At 34.3% G+C, this 17,964-nt stretch overlaps 2 protein-coding genes across 3 annotated transcripts; one reads left to right on the top strand and one right to left on the bottom strand.

Annotated features, from left to right (window-relative positions):
• Positions 1–3,580: 3,580 nt before the first annotated feature.
• On the bottom strand, positions 3,581–5,877 carry LOC18437798 (DNA sliding clamp PCNA). The gene is made up of 4 exons (XM_006847997.4): positions 5,445–5,877; positions 5,009–5,161; positions 4,615–4,712; positions 3,581–3,952 (listed from the first exon to the last, which is right to left on the bottom strand). Exons 1-4 carry the CDS (start codon positions 5,761–5,763, stop codon positions 3,734–3,736), a joined length of 789 nt encoding a protein of 262 aa, XP_006848060.1. The 5' UTR covers positions 5,764–5,877; the 3' UTR covers positions 3,581–3,733.
• Positions 5,878–8,121: 2,244 nt separating this feature from the next.
• LOC18437799 (Acyl-CoA N-acyltransferases (NAT) superfamily protein) lies at positions 8,122–16,154 on the top strand. Of its 2 annotated transcripts, none has more exons than XM_006847998.4 (4): positions 8,122–8,302; positions 8,574–8,789; positions 14,077–14,199; positions 15,575–16,154. In XM_006847998.4, exons 2-4 carry the CDS (start codon positions 8,636–8,638, stop codon positions 15,793–15,795), a joined length of 498 nt encoding a protein of 165 aa, XP_006848061.1. In that variant the 5' UTR covers positions 8,122–8,302; positions 8,574–8,635; the 3' UTR covers positions 15,796–16,154. The 2 variants fall into 2 exon arrangements, with proteins under 2 accessions (XP_006848061.1, XP_088729495.1); XM_088873369.1 differs by having other exon boundaries at positions 8,122–8,485.
• Positions 16,155–17,964: the final 1,810 nt, after the last annotated feature.

The raw sequence follows: 17,964 nt of genomic DNA, 5'->3' as shown, positions 1-17,964 counted from the left end.
AATTCAGAGCCTACCTCAAAAATTTCACTAGAAGATATTGTTTTGATGCTCAAATCTCTTCAAATTCATCATCCCGATATCAAGATGCATGGACATGATAAGAAAATGGATGTCAAGTTTTGGAAATAGTGTATTTTGTAACGCACTTTTGGACCGTCAAATTTCAAGATTTTCAAGTTTTTATAGATCTCTCGATCTACATTATTTTTGAAGCTTTAAACTTTATAAATAAAGATGAAAATATATTTTAAGGCTATCAAAAAGATTTTCGGTATTGAAATTATATTTCTTGACACTATTTGAAGGTAGGCTCTATACAAATTGCACCCATATCCATTTAATGTAGAATTTGTGCTGAATTTATAACAATGGATGGAAAACGAAATTTAAGGTAGGGAACATGTGGTTTTTTCCTTTTAGAAAATATCACTACTAAAATGGTTAGAGCACTTGAAAATTCATTAAGTGCATGTAACAGGAAAAATGGAACTACTAAAATGGTTAGAGCACTTGAAAATTCATTAAGTGCATGTAACGGAAAAAATCGAACTGAAATGGTTAACCAGATATGGGCCCTGAAGCGGTTCAACCTGCTTAACCAGTAAATCAACCGATTCAATTGTTGTAACGGGGCAAGTCTTGGGTGGTCAAAAAGTGTTAAAAGTAATAATAATAATAATAATACAAAAAATATAAAAAATAGATATTTAAAGAATGATTAAACACAGCACATCCAAATTAAGTTGAAAATTAATGAAAAAAAATAGATTTTAAAAAATCAATTTGTGTCCAATGGTATTTTTAAAAATTTTAAAAAATAAAAAGTAGAAAAATTAGTATTAATGGTCAAAACAATTTTCAATATTTGCCATAATGATAAAAACATTAAAAAATAATGCAATACAAATAAAATCCTTTATTTTTTAAGATTTTATATAATTTTTTAAAAAAATTAAAAAATACCCAACGAGTTACTAAAACTGACTAGTGGTCAGCTCCGATCGATTCAGGCGGTTACCAATTAAACCGCCCGATTTTTCCTTCAATGCTCGTAACAACGAATTTAGCATTAGAGTGGTTACACTTTGCCACGGTTTCTCCTCTTATTTCGCCCAAGCTAAATGACATAATATAGTCATTTTAGCTCGATATGAGTCGCCCCTGTAAAACGATGATTATGCCTTTGTTTGTTCAGGTTAGGAATCTAGAACTCATTTTTTCTCATTGGAAATCCTTGCTTCGAGTTTTGTACTCTGAACATATATAAGGGTATTATTATCATTGTGCGTAATAGCCGATCCCAATTAATTAGAAAAAAACTATTACGATAATAATGATTGTCTTTTTACTTAAATTAGGTGTCCTAAGCTAAATAATGGTTCTATCCTTCTTGTTCAAGGTTAAAAAACCTAACATCCCATTTTTCATTGGACAGCATTCTAGTTAAGAACAACCAAAGTAGTTACCCTAGCCACCTAAGTGGAGCCAAATTACCAAAATTGCAAATTTTAATTCTAAAATAGGAGGAATTTAGGTAAAAATAATCTTATAAAGTAACCACTCTAATTGTCCTTTGACCACCTTAATTATCATCTGCGTTTGGTTTGAGCATTAGTGATGTTTCTAGGAGTGGTTGATTGGAAGAAATGGAACCAACCTAGAATTACGAGATTTTACAAAGTTACCCTAAAATTACCCACAAGATCTCCATTTTTCTTATCAACTATTGATGCCAACCACCCATTTTATGATGAAAATTAAATTCCCTAGTGATAGTTGAGAGGTTTTTTTTCTTATTATTGCTTTTTTTTTGGGATATGTTAATTGTGGGAATGGAAGGTGGGATGTCATGTTGAGACATCCACCGCGCTAACCATACATGCCCCAACCCCATTCCCCATTGAGGTGGAGCATTGGGTGTGGCTAACATAAGGTCTAGGCCATATGAAAAAAAATTAGGGCTGCAACTCAACCATTCTAGAAATGATAGTTTTGACACCGAAAATTATTAGGTTGGCCTGAAAATGTATTTCTATTGTTGATTATGAAATTCGAAGCTCAAAAGTAGTGAAAATTAAGTGACTTGAAAATAGTCATCAAAATAATGTGTTACAAGACGTACTATCTTGGAGGTTGACATTCATGTTCTTACAAGGGACCTCTCATGTATTTATTCCATCGCCTTATCTTAGTGAAGGCTAGTTTAACCATCCAAATAATTAAAGCTAAGAAAAAATGTCACTCATTCCTAAACTGCCTACTCTAGTATAATATTGTAGGGGAAGTATAAAAACCTGATTAATAAATGGAGAAAGAAAGTTGCTTGCTTAGCTCCCCTTAAATATGGGTGTAAACAGGTGGAGTCGGGTCCAACTCAACCCTAACTGATCCCAACCCCATTGGTTCCTAGGTTGACTTGGGCACAAGTAGGATCCAAGTGGATTGGACGAAGATCCGACCGAACAAGCCATGTTTGTCTAAATAAAAACATATATACAAATTTGTCAATTTAATATGGGTGCGGTTTGGATAGAGCCATGGCTCTAAACAATCAAAGTAGAGCACACCTTCAAATAGTGTCGAGAAATATGACTTCAATACTGAAAATCTTTGGGATAACCTTAAAATATATTTTCATCTCTAATTATCAAATTTAAAACTTCAAAAACAATGTAGATCAAGCAGACCTATGAAAACTTGAAATTTGATAGTCCAAAAATACATTACAAGATACGCTATTCTCAAAACTTGAAATCCATTTTTTTCTTATGTCCATGCATCTTGATGTCAAGATGTTCAATTTGAGTATATTTGGGCATCAAAATAAACCTCTTCTAGATAAATTTTTGAGGTGGGCTCTAATTTGATTGTTTAGAATCTGAACTGTATATAAACTTTTTCCAAATGTGGTTTGTATGAGGTTGAGGCTCTAAACAATCAAAGTAAGGCCCACCTTCAAATAGTGTGGAAAGATGTTTAAATACTAGAAATCTTTGTCATGGCCTGAGAATTTATTTTCATCTCTAATTATAATTTAAAACTTCAAAAATAATGTAGATCTGGCAGATCTACAAACACTGGAAAATTTACACTCCAAAAAATTGCATTACAAAATGCACTATTTCAGATACTCAAAATCCATTTTTTCTCATGTTCATATATCTTGAGGTTGAGATGATTGATTTGAAGATTTTTTTGTATCAAAACAACTTCTAGTGAATTTTTGAGGTGTGCCTTTAATTGAATTGTTTACGACCTCATATCCTTATATAAACTTTTTCCATTTGATATTGAGTTTGTATAATGTATCAACCTTAAACAATCAAATACAAGGCACATCTAACTTTTGTTAAAAGATGCAGGTCCAACGCTAAGAAGCCTTACGATGCCCTAAAAATCTATTTTTCACCCTAAATTATAAAATTTAGAATTAGAAAACTGGTACAGATAGAGCAAATTTAATCCCTGGGCTTGTTCTCTATATACTTTAACACCACCTAGTTACTTTAACATTAACAAGAGATAAAAAGAGGTCATGGAGTGCTTTAATTAATGCACTGGTCACATGGTGTAAAGCTACTTTTTCAACCAAGAATAATGAATACCAATAAAAGATAATTAGAGAGTATGGAATGCTTTAACTAATCAACTAATTACATGTTCTAAAACTACCTTACAACCCAAACAAAAAGAGAACAGATTGAAGGAAAAAAAGGAATTCATAACAGATGGTTCAAGACTCATCTCCCTCATCTTCAATCTTTGGAGCAAGGTAAAATCGAAGGTAACCCATATCTGCGATCTTGTACTCGACCACGACTGGTAGCTCAGATGAGAGGCTTATGGTGACTGATGATGATAGGGGGGTTGCCTTTGTGAAGGAGTTCAAGTACCTCAAGGCAAATGTTAGGGACACTGGTTCTTGCATCTCTATTATAGTTGCCTCTTCTGGCTGCACATATGATAAAGTAGGTTAGAAACAAATGCTAAGATAAGATGTTACACCTTGAACATCAATCTCAGACTTTCGAATAAATGATTGAGAGCCTTGGTCAAAGAGGGAGAGACATTAGCCATGTGAACCACTGTTATCAAAATAGGACTAGCTAATGAACATTAGGTATCTAATCCAGTCAAAATCAGCACGGTTTGACCAGATTTAAAAAAATATGATGAAGAATAGAAAGAATATCATAAAAATATGAAAATATATCCCTTTTTTGTAATATGTTCATTTTTTGCCTTTTGAAAAATGTGAATTATATTCCAATAAAGAATTTTGACATTCTTTAGCTGTCCAACTGGTCAAAACACATGAAACAAGTCTAACTGGTTTTGTTTTGGATGTTTTGATAAGCCAAAACAAAGCATGGAAAACATAGAGTTTAACAAAGTATTCAATCGAATTCGATTTTTGTTTTGGACTAGACCGGCTATTGCACTTGCTAAGAGTCCGACAAGTTGATCCACAAGGTCAAGTATGTTAGTAAACCACGAGGAAAGAGAGATAAGGCTCCTAGCGGAATAGGGGCAAAGATTGCCTCTAATCAGTGTGTGATTTTGAGAGCCAAAGTTTATCTCTAACCAGTGTGTGTTTTAGAGAGAGAGAGAGACCTTGTCAACAGAGGTGTTTTGGCGGCAGACTATGTTGGCGCTTCCAATATCCCCTTTGGTGGAAAACCTCACTCCTTCCTTGGTTACTGATATCATCACTGCAAAACAAACATGGCTCATAAAACCCAAAAAAATGTGTACAATAATGAAAAAACTACAAATTCAAAATACAACGCAAAATCCATGAACCCCGCAACCCCCAAAAATAAATCGAAAGACAAAACCGAGTAAGTAGAAACCAAATATACAAATATTTGAGCAATAACACATAATAATGCAGCAGAAACATACATGTCAGATGAAAATAGATGATGCAATCTCCAAGAAAACAAAATTGGAGATAGATAGATTTACATATATACAGAGAGATGGACAGAGAGAGATGAAAGATTACCAGTGTCCCCAATGGTGCTGAGATCCTTGCAAATTGTAGCAAATTCAGAAGAAGGCATCTTAACAATGGCGTGATATTCAGCCTCGGGAATGCCCAGATGCTCGCTATCGATATCCATAAGCTTCATTTCGAAATCAGAGATTTTATCCTGATCTGTATTAAAAAAAAAAAAAAAAGTAGGAAGCCCAACATTACATTGATAGAGAGAGAAAGAGAGAACAGCCATATTAATGAACAAATAATGAAGGAAAATTCCAGAGACATGAATCTTAGTCAGAAAATGGATTGAAACGCATTAGGAGTCTGAGAATGTCGATCAATCCTAATTTAAAATGGAAGAAAGATACACAAAGAGAGAGCATTTTAGAAAGAAACCCATCAAAATAACAAAAACCCAACAAAAACAAAAACCAAGATATTAGATTCTTCAACTTACTTGGACTCTCAAACATGAAGGTTACAGCATCACCACCATCATCAGATTTAATGGTGATAATATCATCATTCGATGCGCATTTGAGCATCTTTGCCATATTGTTCAGATTCATCCCCACTGACACAGAACGGTCGCACCGAAAATGCTCAAAACCATCAGATCTGAGAAGAAGGGCAACAAGAGCAACATGGCTTGAATCCATGGCTTGCAATGAGAAACCCGTGCTCGAACAATCGAAGTTGGCATCGGTGACCAGGTCTTTAATGGCATCCAATACCTTCTTCAGGAGGCTCCCCTGCACAAGCCTTAGCTCCAGCATGCCGATTGGCCTCTCTCTCTCTCTAAAACTCCCTCACAAATGCAAACAATGTTTCTCTCTCTAATACTCTGTGACTAACGAACTCTATTCTCTCTCCCTTTCTCTGTCTAAAACGAAAGGGGGGGAAGAAAGCAAAAGGAGAGAGAGTGGCGGGAATTCTTTCAACCTTTCCCGCCTTTTCTTTTAATTTCATATTTCTATTTTTGGTTCTCGGAGTACCCTCTTTATTTCCAGTTTCTCTCTCTAATCCTCTTTTTTTTTTCCTGTTTTTCTCTCTAATCCTCTTTATTTTTTTTTTAAAGGGATTTTATAAAGGAAAACGATTTAGTAGGGCTGCAGCTGTATCAAATGAAGTAAATCCTCACCTCATAACCCATTGAAAATTACAAGTCAAGCATTAGAAAACATTTATATTGATCATCCAAGATTGCGACATTTACATCGATCATCGAACATTGTGGTTGTGAAAAAAAAAAAAAGATTTCAAGTTTTAAAAATAATATATATTGTAACAAATAATTTAGGTTGTCCATTTTGCTTTGAAAATAAATGCTCACATATTGGCAATATCTATACAAATTTTTTAGTTTCAATTTTTATTGTCGGTGTTGGAAATTGATTTTAAAGTCATCATAGATATTTCGGTGGCAGACAAGGATTTAAGATGAGGGTTTATTTTGTTTTCATAAAGCCTAAGCCTTATAAAAAACCTCATAAAATGTTCCAAAATAATTTATACTCTTATGGTAGTATATTGTTTGTTTACTCCATGGGGTAAAATTCAATATAGGATTGCTTATTTGGTGCAATCAATCCGGTCCAAACCAATTTTAGGATGGCGTGTGCTCAGCCTTGCTTCCCCCAATACCTCTTTATATTTAACTATTTTTTTAAGTTTGTCGAGTTTTGTTGTGTTCCCCTAAACTTTTCACCTTATAAACCGTTTTTTTTTTCTTTATATATTATTAATTTGGATTGGTCCAAACCCAATCCAAATCATCGATCCAACAATCCAATAGGATTTGTGGGTGGACTAGCCCCTACACTAATCTAGGTTTTAAAATACTCTTTCGACCTATATGTATATGAAAATTGGGATGAATTTTCATATATATATATATATGTATATGAAAATTCTTCCCAACACCTATAGGCAAAAATAAACAATAATTTTGTCTATTCTCATCTGTCTAAAATTTATCGTACAACCACTATTGTCCGATAGTATTTCATTTTTTATTTTGTTTCTACAAATCGGAATGATCTGAAATTTTGAGCGTGTGTACATCTTAGTGAGGCGCACCTAATAAAAATATAAACAAAATAATTCACAAAAAAAATGATCAAAATACCTTCAAAACTTTTTGGAGGTATTTTGGTCAATAGTTTTCATGTAAAATATTTTTTTTGATATTTTTCACATATTTGCTTATTTTTTATGAATACACACTCTAAATTTTAAGTCATTTCGATTTGTAGAAAAAAAAATGAAAAATGAAACACTACCTGACAATCATGACCGTGCAATGAATTTGGTCAGTGATGAAAGTATGCGAAATCACTGTTCATTTTCACCTGTAGGTGTTTTGTAGTATCTTATATATATATATATATATATATATATATAAAGTTATAATATATACAAGAAAATTTGAGCTTAATATTTGAACAAAGTTAAACTAAAATAGGATCATCATCATTATCAACATCGTAATATTTTCTCAAATTTTTGGGGGTCGGATGTACGAATCTTGGTTGACTATTTTGCTCTATCAATAATCATAGCTGAGGCCATAAATCTCTATATCTTTTTCCATTATTTCTAACAATGTAAATTTGGCTCGTGCTTTTTTTTTAGTGTTCCACTTAAACTAACTTGCTCCTTTTAATAAGGGTTAACCGGATCTACACTACATATTATCAGCCCACCAAGTCTACTTTCTCTAATTTTGTTAACTATTACTATCACATCTAAGTTATTCTAAATGTATTTACTTAAAATTCTATTCTTTACCCCCACATCCATCTCAACATCCTCATCTAAAAAGAATATTGTATATATTTTTTTGTTGTGAATTCCATAAAATACAAGATGTTTATATAAATAATCTAAAAATTAAAATTTTAAAAAAACATAAAATAAAATGTAGTACACTCTTCCATCCAATAAATGTAAAACTCAGGCTTAACAGAATATTTTATTTTTAAACACCGAAAATAAAAATAATTTTTTTTCCCCTAAATTTTCTAGGAATAATGTAACGGTAATATGTAATATTGGAAAAATAAACCACAGTGAGTGCGTGTAATTAGGGTTTTAAGCCTGGAAGCTCTTAGCTCACCGAGCTATGTTTCCCACTTTTTCTCTCTCTAGAATCTACATCTATTAAACATATATTTCGGAGTTATTTCTAGAAAGAGAGAGGGGTGTATGCATCCAATTGATTATGATATTCCGTAGAAAGCTGTCTTATACATTGCCATCTGCTGAGGAATTGGGCCTTCGGCGCGATTTGATTAGAGAGAGAAAGAGAGATTGGTGAGTAGATTATTACGTTTTTCTCTGAGAAATTCCCATTTTCTTGCAATTTCCATTATTTGTTTTGGTTAAAGAGAGAGACATAGAGAAGCTTTTGTTGAAAAGCAGAGAGAGAGGCTAATTTCTCGCTAGTTCAACTTTTTTTCAGAGAATTGCGAAAACAAGTTAGAGAGAGAAGAGAGGGTATGATGTTTTTGGTTGCAGGGCTTATTTGTTACGCAGTATTTGGTCATCTTTAAGAAAAGATTCATGGGTTGTTCGTTTCTTGCAGGGGAGAGAGTGACGGAGATCTTAGAGAGAGAAATTTTACCTAAGAAAAGTTTAGAGAGAGAAATGGGGGCTGGTAGAGATGTTCCAATTTCGTTTGAAAGTGTGAGAGATAAGAATCTGATGCAGCTCAAGAAACTCAACACTGTCCTTTTCCCTGTTCGATACAATGACAAATACTATGCTGATGCCCTCTCGTCTGGTGACTTCACCAAGTTTGGTACATTCAAAACCCTGGATTCTCGTTATATTTGCTACTTTTTCATAACCTGTCAATCTCTTTCTTATGGATTTCTCTTATGTATTTCTCTCTCTTATCTCTTTTTGTGCATTTTGGGTCTGCCTTTTATGGTCCTTCTGGTGTTTCCCTGCAACATTTTTCTTCAATTATTTGATTTTTATTCAATATTTGTTTGTATTATCACTTGGGTTTTCACTGTTTTATTTTTTCCTTCCCATCTCTGATTTGGATTTTTGTTTTTCTCCCTTATTGATTTAGTTTGGTGACAAATAGTAGACAGTTTGTTGAGCATGAGATTAGTCTCTCTCTCTCTCTCTCTCTCTCTCTCTCTCTCATGCTCTATCGTGATTCCCCTTTGATCAATTGGGCTTTCCTGTTTCTATATTTTAACAAAATAATATCATTAGATTGATGACTGCTGTTTATGATTTAGTTCAGCTTCTGCGCCATGTTAATTTATCTTCTAGTCCACTATTTCCACACTTTAAAGGATAGCGTTTTTTATCATTTTACCAATAGCTCTGAAATAAGATAAGATTGTTTCTGATAAACTTCCAACATGAGCCTACCTGAAAGAAAATTATCCCCTTCATCTTACAAGAAGTTACAAATTATCCCCTGAAAGAAAATTATCCCCTTCATCTTACAAGAAGTTACAAATTATCCCCTGAAAGAAAATTATCCCCTGCATCTTACAAGAAGTTACAAATTATCCCCTGAAAGAAAATTACCCCCTTCAGCTTACAAGAAGTTACAAATTAGACTGTCTTGTTGTCAAGACACTGGGTAATCCACACATTTGATAAAATCTGTTTCTTGGTATTCCTCTTAGCTCTTGGTGGAAAGTAGGATAGCGTCTCGTTCGTTTGAAGTTGAGCATCTGTGCTTCTCTTATCTACTGTACTTCTCTTGTTTAGCTGCCTGCTCATCAGTTTCTTGCATCTGAACATTTATGCAAGGTAACATTCTCAGGGGTATGTGAATCGCTTTTGATATTGTCATTTGTGATCAGATAAAGGATTTTCATTTCTCTAACAAAAGTTTATTGCTGGTCTTATCTCCTCACCTGATATCCTATGCGCAATAGCCAACTAATTTGTTCACTAAGGCCATGTCCGGTGACCAGTGTGATTGTTATTTCCTAATTAACAATTCATTGAAGAGTTTTCATTATTGTTTAAGTAACAAGCTCTTCCAGTTTGATTTCTATCCAATAAAAGATTGACGAGCTTTTAGAGTGGATCTGTGTCTTTATAGTTTGTAGTAGGCTTCTTTTGTTGATCTCTTTTAAGCGCATTTTAGTACTTATATCCAAGATTGATGAGCTTTTAGAGTGGATCTGTGGCTTTATAGTTTGTAGTAGGCTTTTTTTGTTGATCTCTTTTAAGCGCATTTTAGTACTTATATCCAGAATTATTTTATGTACAAACACGACGTTGAAGTTGCATAATTTGGTATGATAACATTTTTTGTAATTCTCTTACTGATTGATAAACGACCAATTTCTTGTGTGAGCTTCCAGATGATATTCAAATGGCTCTGAAACCTAGGTTCCCACATTGCCATTTTTGCCTACTTCGGCACTTTTTGTTTTTCCACCCTTAGTACCCAGTTCGTAAATTATAAAAGAGCATCATATTTGAAGTCCATACTGTAGGCTCAATGCTAAACTTTGGAGATCGGTAGGGCCTCTTCTAGTGATAAGCTCAAAAGCATTTTGGAAATTACTGTCTAATGTTTCATTGATACTCAACTAAACTTAGATGGGAGCATTTATTTAACCTATCATCACTACCCTTACATTTGAGGTTGAATGACAAGGATGCCTTTTGCAAGCAACTTTGTATAGATATGAGTTTTGTGGAAAAATGAACTATTGTTTGTATGCTCGTGTTCAATTGATTTGGGTTTAGAATGCTGCAAAGGATCCTCAACAGTTGGTATACTGTACGTTAAATGAGCTGGACCCAGGCTTAGGATGGTCCACTCTTGCTTGATTACCATTCAATTGGAGAATTCAATATGCTACTATGGCATGCCCTCAAAGTGACTGTTTTTAATATGTAGCATCAACATGTATTTGTAGAATACAAAGAATGGATGAGGTAGAGGACGATAACTAGTTTTGATTCCAGTCTCTATATTGAGGCTTGAGTGTTCCCCCATAAACACCAATCCACTGAAATAACATTGCATAGCCCTAAACCATGTCGTGGACTATAGGAGAAGTCCATTATCCCCTTCTTCTAATTCTCCAAATTTGTAAAGAAATTACACTTTTCATAGATTCATAAAAAATAAAAAAATAATAAAAAAATAATAATAATAATAAAAAATATATATATAGAGGGTTATGTTAGGGTGCTCATATTATGAAGTAATTTATCCTTGTACTCAACAATTTGGACACTTTTATACCCCTTTTTTGTACATGGAATTTTTTTTAATAAGGGTATTTTTGGTCATTAGGGGGGTGTGACATCATCCACCAAGGGTGTGACATCACCCACATGAAGCATTAAATGCCACTAGTGTACTTTATGTGAGTAATGTCACACCAAGTGTGGATGACATCACACTGCCCTAATGACAAAAAATGCTCTTATCAAAAAAAATTCTCCATATACAAAACAAGGGTATAGAATTGTCCAAAATTATTGAGTATAATGATAAATTACTCCATAGTGTGAGCACCCTAATATAACCCATATATATATATATATATATATATATATATATGGAAGATACTACAAAACGCCTATAGGCGATAATGAATAGTGATTTCGCCTATTTTTATCACCGTCCAAAGTTCATCCTACGATCACGATTGTCCGGTAGTGTTTCATTTTTAATTTTTTTTCTACAAATCGGAATGATCTGAAATTTAGTGTGTGTGTTCATCAAAAATAGGCGAATCTATGAAAAATATCAAAAAAAATATTTTACATAAAATAAATTGACCAAAATACCCGTGAAAAGTTTCAGGGGTATTTTGGTCAATTTTTTTTGGCAAATTATTTTTTTATATATTTTTATTAGATGCGCCTCACTAATATGTACACACGCTCCAAATTTCAAATCATTCCAATTTATAGAAAACAATGAAAAATGAAACACTACTGGACAATAGTGACTGTGCGATGAACTTTGGACGGTGATGAGGGTAGGGCGAAATCACTGTTCATTTTCGCCTATAGGCGTTGGGAAGACTTTTCCTATATATATATATATATATATGTGTTAAATAGATTTTTGTATTGTGGTGCTTATTTGCAGGAACAAAGGAGACATAGAATTGTACAAACTATCAAGGGATTAAATTATGAGCCACACTATGAAGTTGTGGGAGAGAGTGGTTAAGCAACGATTAAGGCATGAAATGAATGTATCAAAAAATAAATTCGATTTTATATCAGGGGGCGTCAACTACCAAAGCCATTTTCCTACTTGGGCAACTGATTGAGAAGCTTAGGGCGAAGGGAAAAGACGTCTACATGGTCTTTATTGATTTAGAAAAAGCATATGATAGTGTACTTGGAGATTTAATTTGGTGGGTGTTGGAAAGAAAAGTCGCTAGAGGCTATATTGACATAGTGAGAGATATGCATGATGGAGCGCTAACTAGTGTGCGGACAACTAGTAGAGAGGGAAGTGAATTCTCAGTGACAATGGGCCTACATCATGGGTCGGTGTTGAACCCATCTGATAGTCAAAAAATGCCTTAAAAGAGATTGTTTCCGATATATGGGTTCGATAATACAGGAGAATGGAGAGATTGAGGAAGATGTCGCACATAGAATTAGAGCTGGGTGGGCGAAATAGAGATGTGCATATGGAGTTTTTGTGATCGCCTCATACCATTGAGACTGAAGGAGAAGTTCTATAGGACGATTGTATGACCGGTTATACTTTATGGAACAAAATGTTGGGCTGTCAAGAAACAATATATCATAAGATGAGTGTAACTGAGATTAGGATGTTGAGGTGGATGAGTGGCAAGTTAAGAAATGATAGCATATGAGGGAACTTAGGAATGGCTTCAATGCACGATAACATGAGGGAAAGTAGATTTAGTTGAGCTGGCCATGTATAGCGTAAACCTAATACAGCACCGGTTAGGAGGTTCGATTTGGTTCAAGTGAAAGGCTCTAAAAGGACAAGAGGAAGGGCCAAAAGGAAATGCATAGAAGTAGTAAGAAAAGATATAGTGATTTTTTATCTTATTGAAAGTATGACCCTTGATAGAGAAGCATGGAGGAACATGATTCATGACCCCAAATAATTAGGATAAGGCTTGGATGATGATGATGGTGAAATAGATTTTGGTGAATCTATTACTTGCAATAATTTCAAATATTGCGATGCATGCAACCATTAATTCATTAACTCTAGTTTTCTTATGTGTAGAAATAAGTATGAAATATTTCAACATCTCCAACTTGTATCCTAGTTTTGATACACATAGGAAAGGCGTCTGTTCTCAGATTCTCCTGACTAGCATTCAATTCCACTACTGAGTCTGAAAATCTTTCAACAAATCCTTTATGAAAGCTCACTCCCATGTTTCAAATTTCTAGAAATTATGCTCAGCTTTATTTATTTTGACTAGAAAAGGGATTTGTGTTTTCTTAGCATAACCATATCTACGTAAATGGTTCTGAATGTCAGCCACCATCACAAGGTTATTCCTAATCAAGTCTAACTTTTGCACTTTCATTTTGGTAGACCTGATTTACTAGTGAATCAATGTTAGGTAGTTGTATTAGAACTCTTTCGGGTGGCATGAGAAGGACTCTATGGTAAACATAAAGATTGTAAGGCTCGTGAAGAGTGGCGTTTTCCAGTGTGCTGTGCAAGTTTGTTACATTTGGAAAGGCAATCTGCTACTTTTCATCCATAAGCCGGAAAGGAAATGCAGTTCATTAAATAGCTTCTTACTTGATTACTAAAGTCAGCTTTTCTTCCTATCACCCTATCGATTCATATATGATCCACCCAGTTTTTGACATTTAAAGACTATGATTGGAGCTGACGTAAATATTCTCATTATAGCTGACATCAACATTAATAATGACGCATTATTTATTTTTTTAAAAAATTTATCGAGCTTGATTTTCATTATGGAACACATTATGGAATGACTCAAGCCCATTATGGAATAAAAATTTGTACATCTCATTTTACTTGCTAACGTGCTAGATTTGCCAAGTTTGGAGAAAGTTACAAGTAATTTACTACTGTTATTTTTATTTTTTTTCTTTAACAGCTTATTACGGTGACATCTGTGTCGGTGCCATTGCATGCCGACTTGAGAAAAAAGAAGGCGGAGCCATTCGAGTTTACATTATGACATTGGGTGTTCTTGCTCCTTATCGTGGCCTTGGGATTGGTGAGTTAATGATTTATTTTTAGCTTCAATTGCTGTGGTGACATTAAATGATTTTACCATGGTCACTTAAGGTAAAGTATATTATTTTTTGCTTATCCATGTTGATTCAAAAACTGCCCAATGTTGCTCATTCCTCAGCATGACTATAGCGGTATTCTTATCCTCTTGTTTTCCCTTCTCATTATTTTGTGTAACTGATGCATTGCAATCATTCTTGATAGTCTCAATCCCCAATTGTGACCTTCCAACTCTTAAAAACTCCTCTCAATATATTATTTTCACCCCCTTTGTTGTAATTCCTCTGGAAAATAGCCATTTCAAATATGATCAAAGTTATCTTACACAGTTTTTCTTTTTTTTGGGGGGTTAACTTTTCATCATTGAATAGAAGCATATATATTGAGATGTGCTGTCATACCTATGAATTCATAATGTCCTTTTTTATCTTTCAAAATTTTGGAAGACCACTATAATTCGTTATCTAGAAAGTTTGAACAATGCTCTGTAGGCTCCCCAACTATTGTTGATTTCTGGCATGGGCATGGCCCTCATGCAGACAAGTGTGTTTCTCTCAGCTTCTTTCTTTCTGAATCTTCCGATGAATCAACTGCTTAAAGGATGGTGTAAATATTAGGCATGGTTAGGGCTATGCTCATGCAATAACTATGGCCAATATAAGATATTCGAGACAGATGCACTGAGTGCGAAAAAAAAAAAAAAAAACATGTCCTGAATAATTTCTATTGGGTAAATATTTAAGGTTGAGACAAAATGCATATTTAGAAATCAGAAAAGTTGCAATCATATAAGATGTATATAAGCTTGCTAAACTAACTTCATAAAGTTTGGGTGACCACTGTATTTATGTCCTCAAGTGAGGTTTTCATGTAAGAGTTGACTGTTTTGCTGGGGGCTGAAGATATGGCAGTAGAGTGTGAAACGGTTTCCTTGGTAAGGAGGTGAAAGAAATTCTTGTTTTCCGTGATGAAATTTAAACAGAGAAATCAGTGTCAAGGGGCACTTGGTAGAGAGAGGTAAGGAAGAGTTCTCAAATGGGTTAGAGGATACTTGTAGGGGAGAGTTGAGGAGTTTACCTTGGGTTACTATCAATAGGTCTCAATTTCCAAGTCTTGGTGGATAGGTGTTTGGGCAAATACCGACTGAATCATTGGTATTTCCAAGGCCATTTGAAGCTTCTTTTTCCTTCAAAAATAGCAATTGGTAGAAATAAATGATCTGTAAGAGTGGTGATTGTTTAAGACCTCCTTCCCTGTCCTTTGAGAGTAGCTTACAGTAACCATGCCCATGTAACTGATTTTCTACACATCGCTCTTTTGGATTCTCGCAGCTTTTAATGTGCTCTTGGTTCTTGCAGGATCAAAGCTGTTGATGCATGTTCTTGATTTGTGCTCTAACGAGCCAAATATAGTGGAAGTCTACTTGCATGTGCAAACGAACAATGAAGAAGCCATCAGCTTTTACAAGAAATTCGGTTTTGAAATTACAGAGACCATTAAGAACTATTACACGAATATCACTCCACCTGATTGCTATGTTCTCACAAAGGTTATTGCCCATGCTAACCCGAAGAAATGATGCATCCCCTCTCCCCTCTCTCTGCAACTGTCATTAGAATCAGCAATGAATCCTTGGTTGTCAATCAACCCTGCCATTTCAAATGGTTGTGTTCCTTGTTGAGAGTTTTGAGCCTCTTGGAGATTGTGTCGTATGGTTTTGAGTCTGATGACACCATATACAGCTGTGATACTGTTGGTAGTAAGTTTGAAGGTCGACGTATGCTCTCTCTCTGTCAAACCCCCACCCCCAAAAAACCCAAACAAAAACCGGGGGAAAAAAAAAACTTGAATATGCAAGTATCAAATGTTCACAGTTTTTTGGCCAGAAAAACGCTGATTTTTATGCATTCCTGGTTGAAATCCAGCATTTAATCCTGATATTGCAGATGTTGACCGTGCAGTCTTTTTTGGAGCAAAAACACACAAGAAAAAAACAAGCACTGGTGGGATCAGATACCAGTGGGTATTTGCATGTAATTAACGGGTATGCAATGCATTAGTAGTATGTTTAATGAAGGGTCCAATTAAAACTAGCATGGCGAGGCATTAGTTTTTAAGTGTCAATTAAGCAAATGAAATTAAGTTGGTCACTTGTTGTATATGCAATAGGTTATTTTTAAGGTAAAAAAAAATAAGCAAGATTATTATTAACTTTTGGTGTACAGAGTTCGCAATTATTATTAGTGGTTAGATTTAAAATTAGGCGATTAGGGTTGTGTCATTGACTAGAGTCAAAATCCAAAAGAGAACTTCTCAAGCTTAGCTATACTTCTCATGTCAGATTTTACATCCGGTGGCAAGGGATGATTGTGACATTATACAATAGGCAAACAATCTCATTACCAGATATATTGCAATATTTGCTTCTAGATGGATGGATAAGTACATTGTCTAAGGAATGCAACTAAGTTGAATATTTGATAAGATAGTGTTATTAGGATCAAATCAACTTGTGAGGGGTTTGATCCGATAAACCAGTATGCTTGCTAGTTGAACAAGTTCGATCAAATTTCAGAAAGAGAAAGAAAAATATAAGTTTCAAGTTTTAAACTATAAAATATGGAATGCAACTAAGTTGAATATTTGATAAGATAGTGTTATTAGGATCAAATCAACTTGTGAGGGGTTTGATCGATAAACCCGTATGCTTACTAGTTGAACAAGTTCGATCAAATTTCAGAAAGAGGAAAAGAAAAATATAAGTTTGAGTTTTAAACTATAAAATATGCGAAAAGTAGGCGGGGATGCGTAACTACATTTATGTCCCTTGAGACATCACATTCATCTTCTTAAAGATGTGTGGAATTGTGGTATTTTTAAAGCAAGGTAAAATCAATTTCATGATCTCCATGACAGAGATTATATATACCTAAAAAATTAAGTCTAAAATTCATTTATGAAGTGGGGAAGTCGTAGGACTAATACAAACAGTATCCTAAAATATACTTACAATGTTGAAAACTATATAAAAAGATCATTAATTTTTAGTACAACAAAGTCAAAATCATTGTTATCCGTTAGATTTCGAATCGGGTAGTTGTAAGAGTGTCATTGTCTAGGCTTATAAGTTAAAAAAAAAAAAAAAAAACTTTAAATTTCAAGACACCTCTAGCTATCCAATCGGGTATTTAATGATTAAAAGTGATTGTGACTTTTTTGTAACAAAGATAAATGGCCTCCTAATTAACAATCTTTAAAAATTACCCAACTTTATTAACTTCGTCAAATCGATCAAATCTGGCTAGTCCAATAAGCCAAATATTTATTTTCATTAACCTTTAACCAAACTTTTTTTTTTTTTTTTCTAGTGTAGACAAACCAAGGTACAAGTCAGCAGTCCAAACAGACTGGCTGATGCAACTTGCTCTAGATGCCTATAATCATGATTTCATTCATCTAGGTTGTTTTTGGCAGACTTTGGTGACACGTAGCTGAAATTTGTTGAAATTCAGCGGCTCACAAGTTGGCCAAATAGTTGGTCAATCCAGGCTAGTCATTTCAAACAAAAAGTGATGTTTGGTGAGCCAAAAAAGCCATCATGGCAGAATGTGTAAAACCTATTGTGAAATAAATTGGAGCTCTCTATCCCTCTCTCTCTCTCTGAAATAAATTGGAATTCTCTCTCAAATAAATTGGAGCTATCAAATGGAGCTCTCTCTCTCTCTGTCTCTGCCATGCCTTCCAGAAG

Source organism: Amborella trichopoda, chromosome 8 (genome assembly GCF_054954075.1).
Source record: "Amborella trichopoda isolate Santa Cruz 75 chromosome 8, AtrichopodaSantaCruz75HAP2 v2.0, whole genome shotgun sequence".
In the NCBI taxonomy this organism is placed as follows: Eukaryota; Viridiplantae; Streptophyta; class Magnoliopsida; order Amborellales; family Amborellaceae; genus Amborella; species Amborella trichopoda.
Note: the sequence above shows the minus strand (reverse complement) of the source record. Positions and strands in the feature narration are given on the sequence as shown.

Coding starts and splice junctions, on each gene's coding strand:
- LOC18437799 (XM_006847998.4), top strand. CDS start 8,636: ATGGGGGCTGGTAGAGATGTTCCAATTTCGTTTGAAAGTGTGAGAGAT. Junction 8,790..14,076: donor TGGTGACTTCACCAAGTTTG/GTACATTCAAAA, acceptor TTTCTTTAACAG/CTTATTACGGTGACATCTGT. Junction 14,200..15,574: donor TTATCGTGGCCTTGGGATTG/GTGAGTTAATGA, acceptor TGGTTCTTGCAG/GATCAAAGCTGTTGATGCAT.
- LOC18437798 (XM_006847997.4), bottom strand. CDS start 5,763: ATGCTGGAGCTAAGGCTTGTGCAGGGGAGCCTCCTGAAGAAGGTATTG. Junction 5,162..5,444: donor CTTCATGTTTGAGAGTCCAA/GTAAGTTGAAGA, acceptor TTTTTAATACAG/ATCAGGATAAAATCTCTGAT. Junction 3,953..4,614: donor AAAACACCTCTGTTGACAAG/GTCTCTCTCTCT, acceptor TCATATGTGCAG/CCAGAAGAGGCAACTATAAT.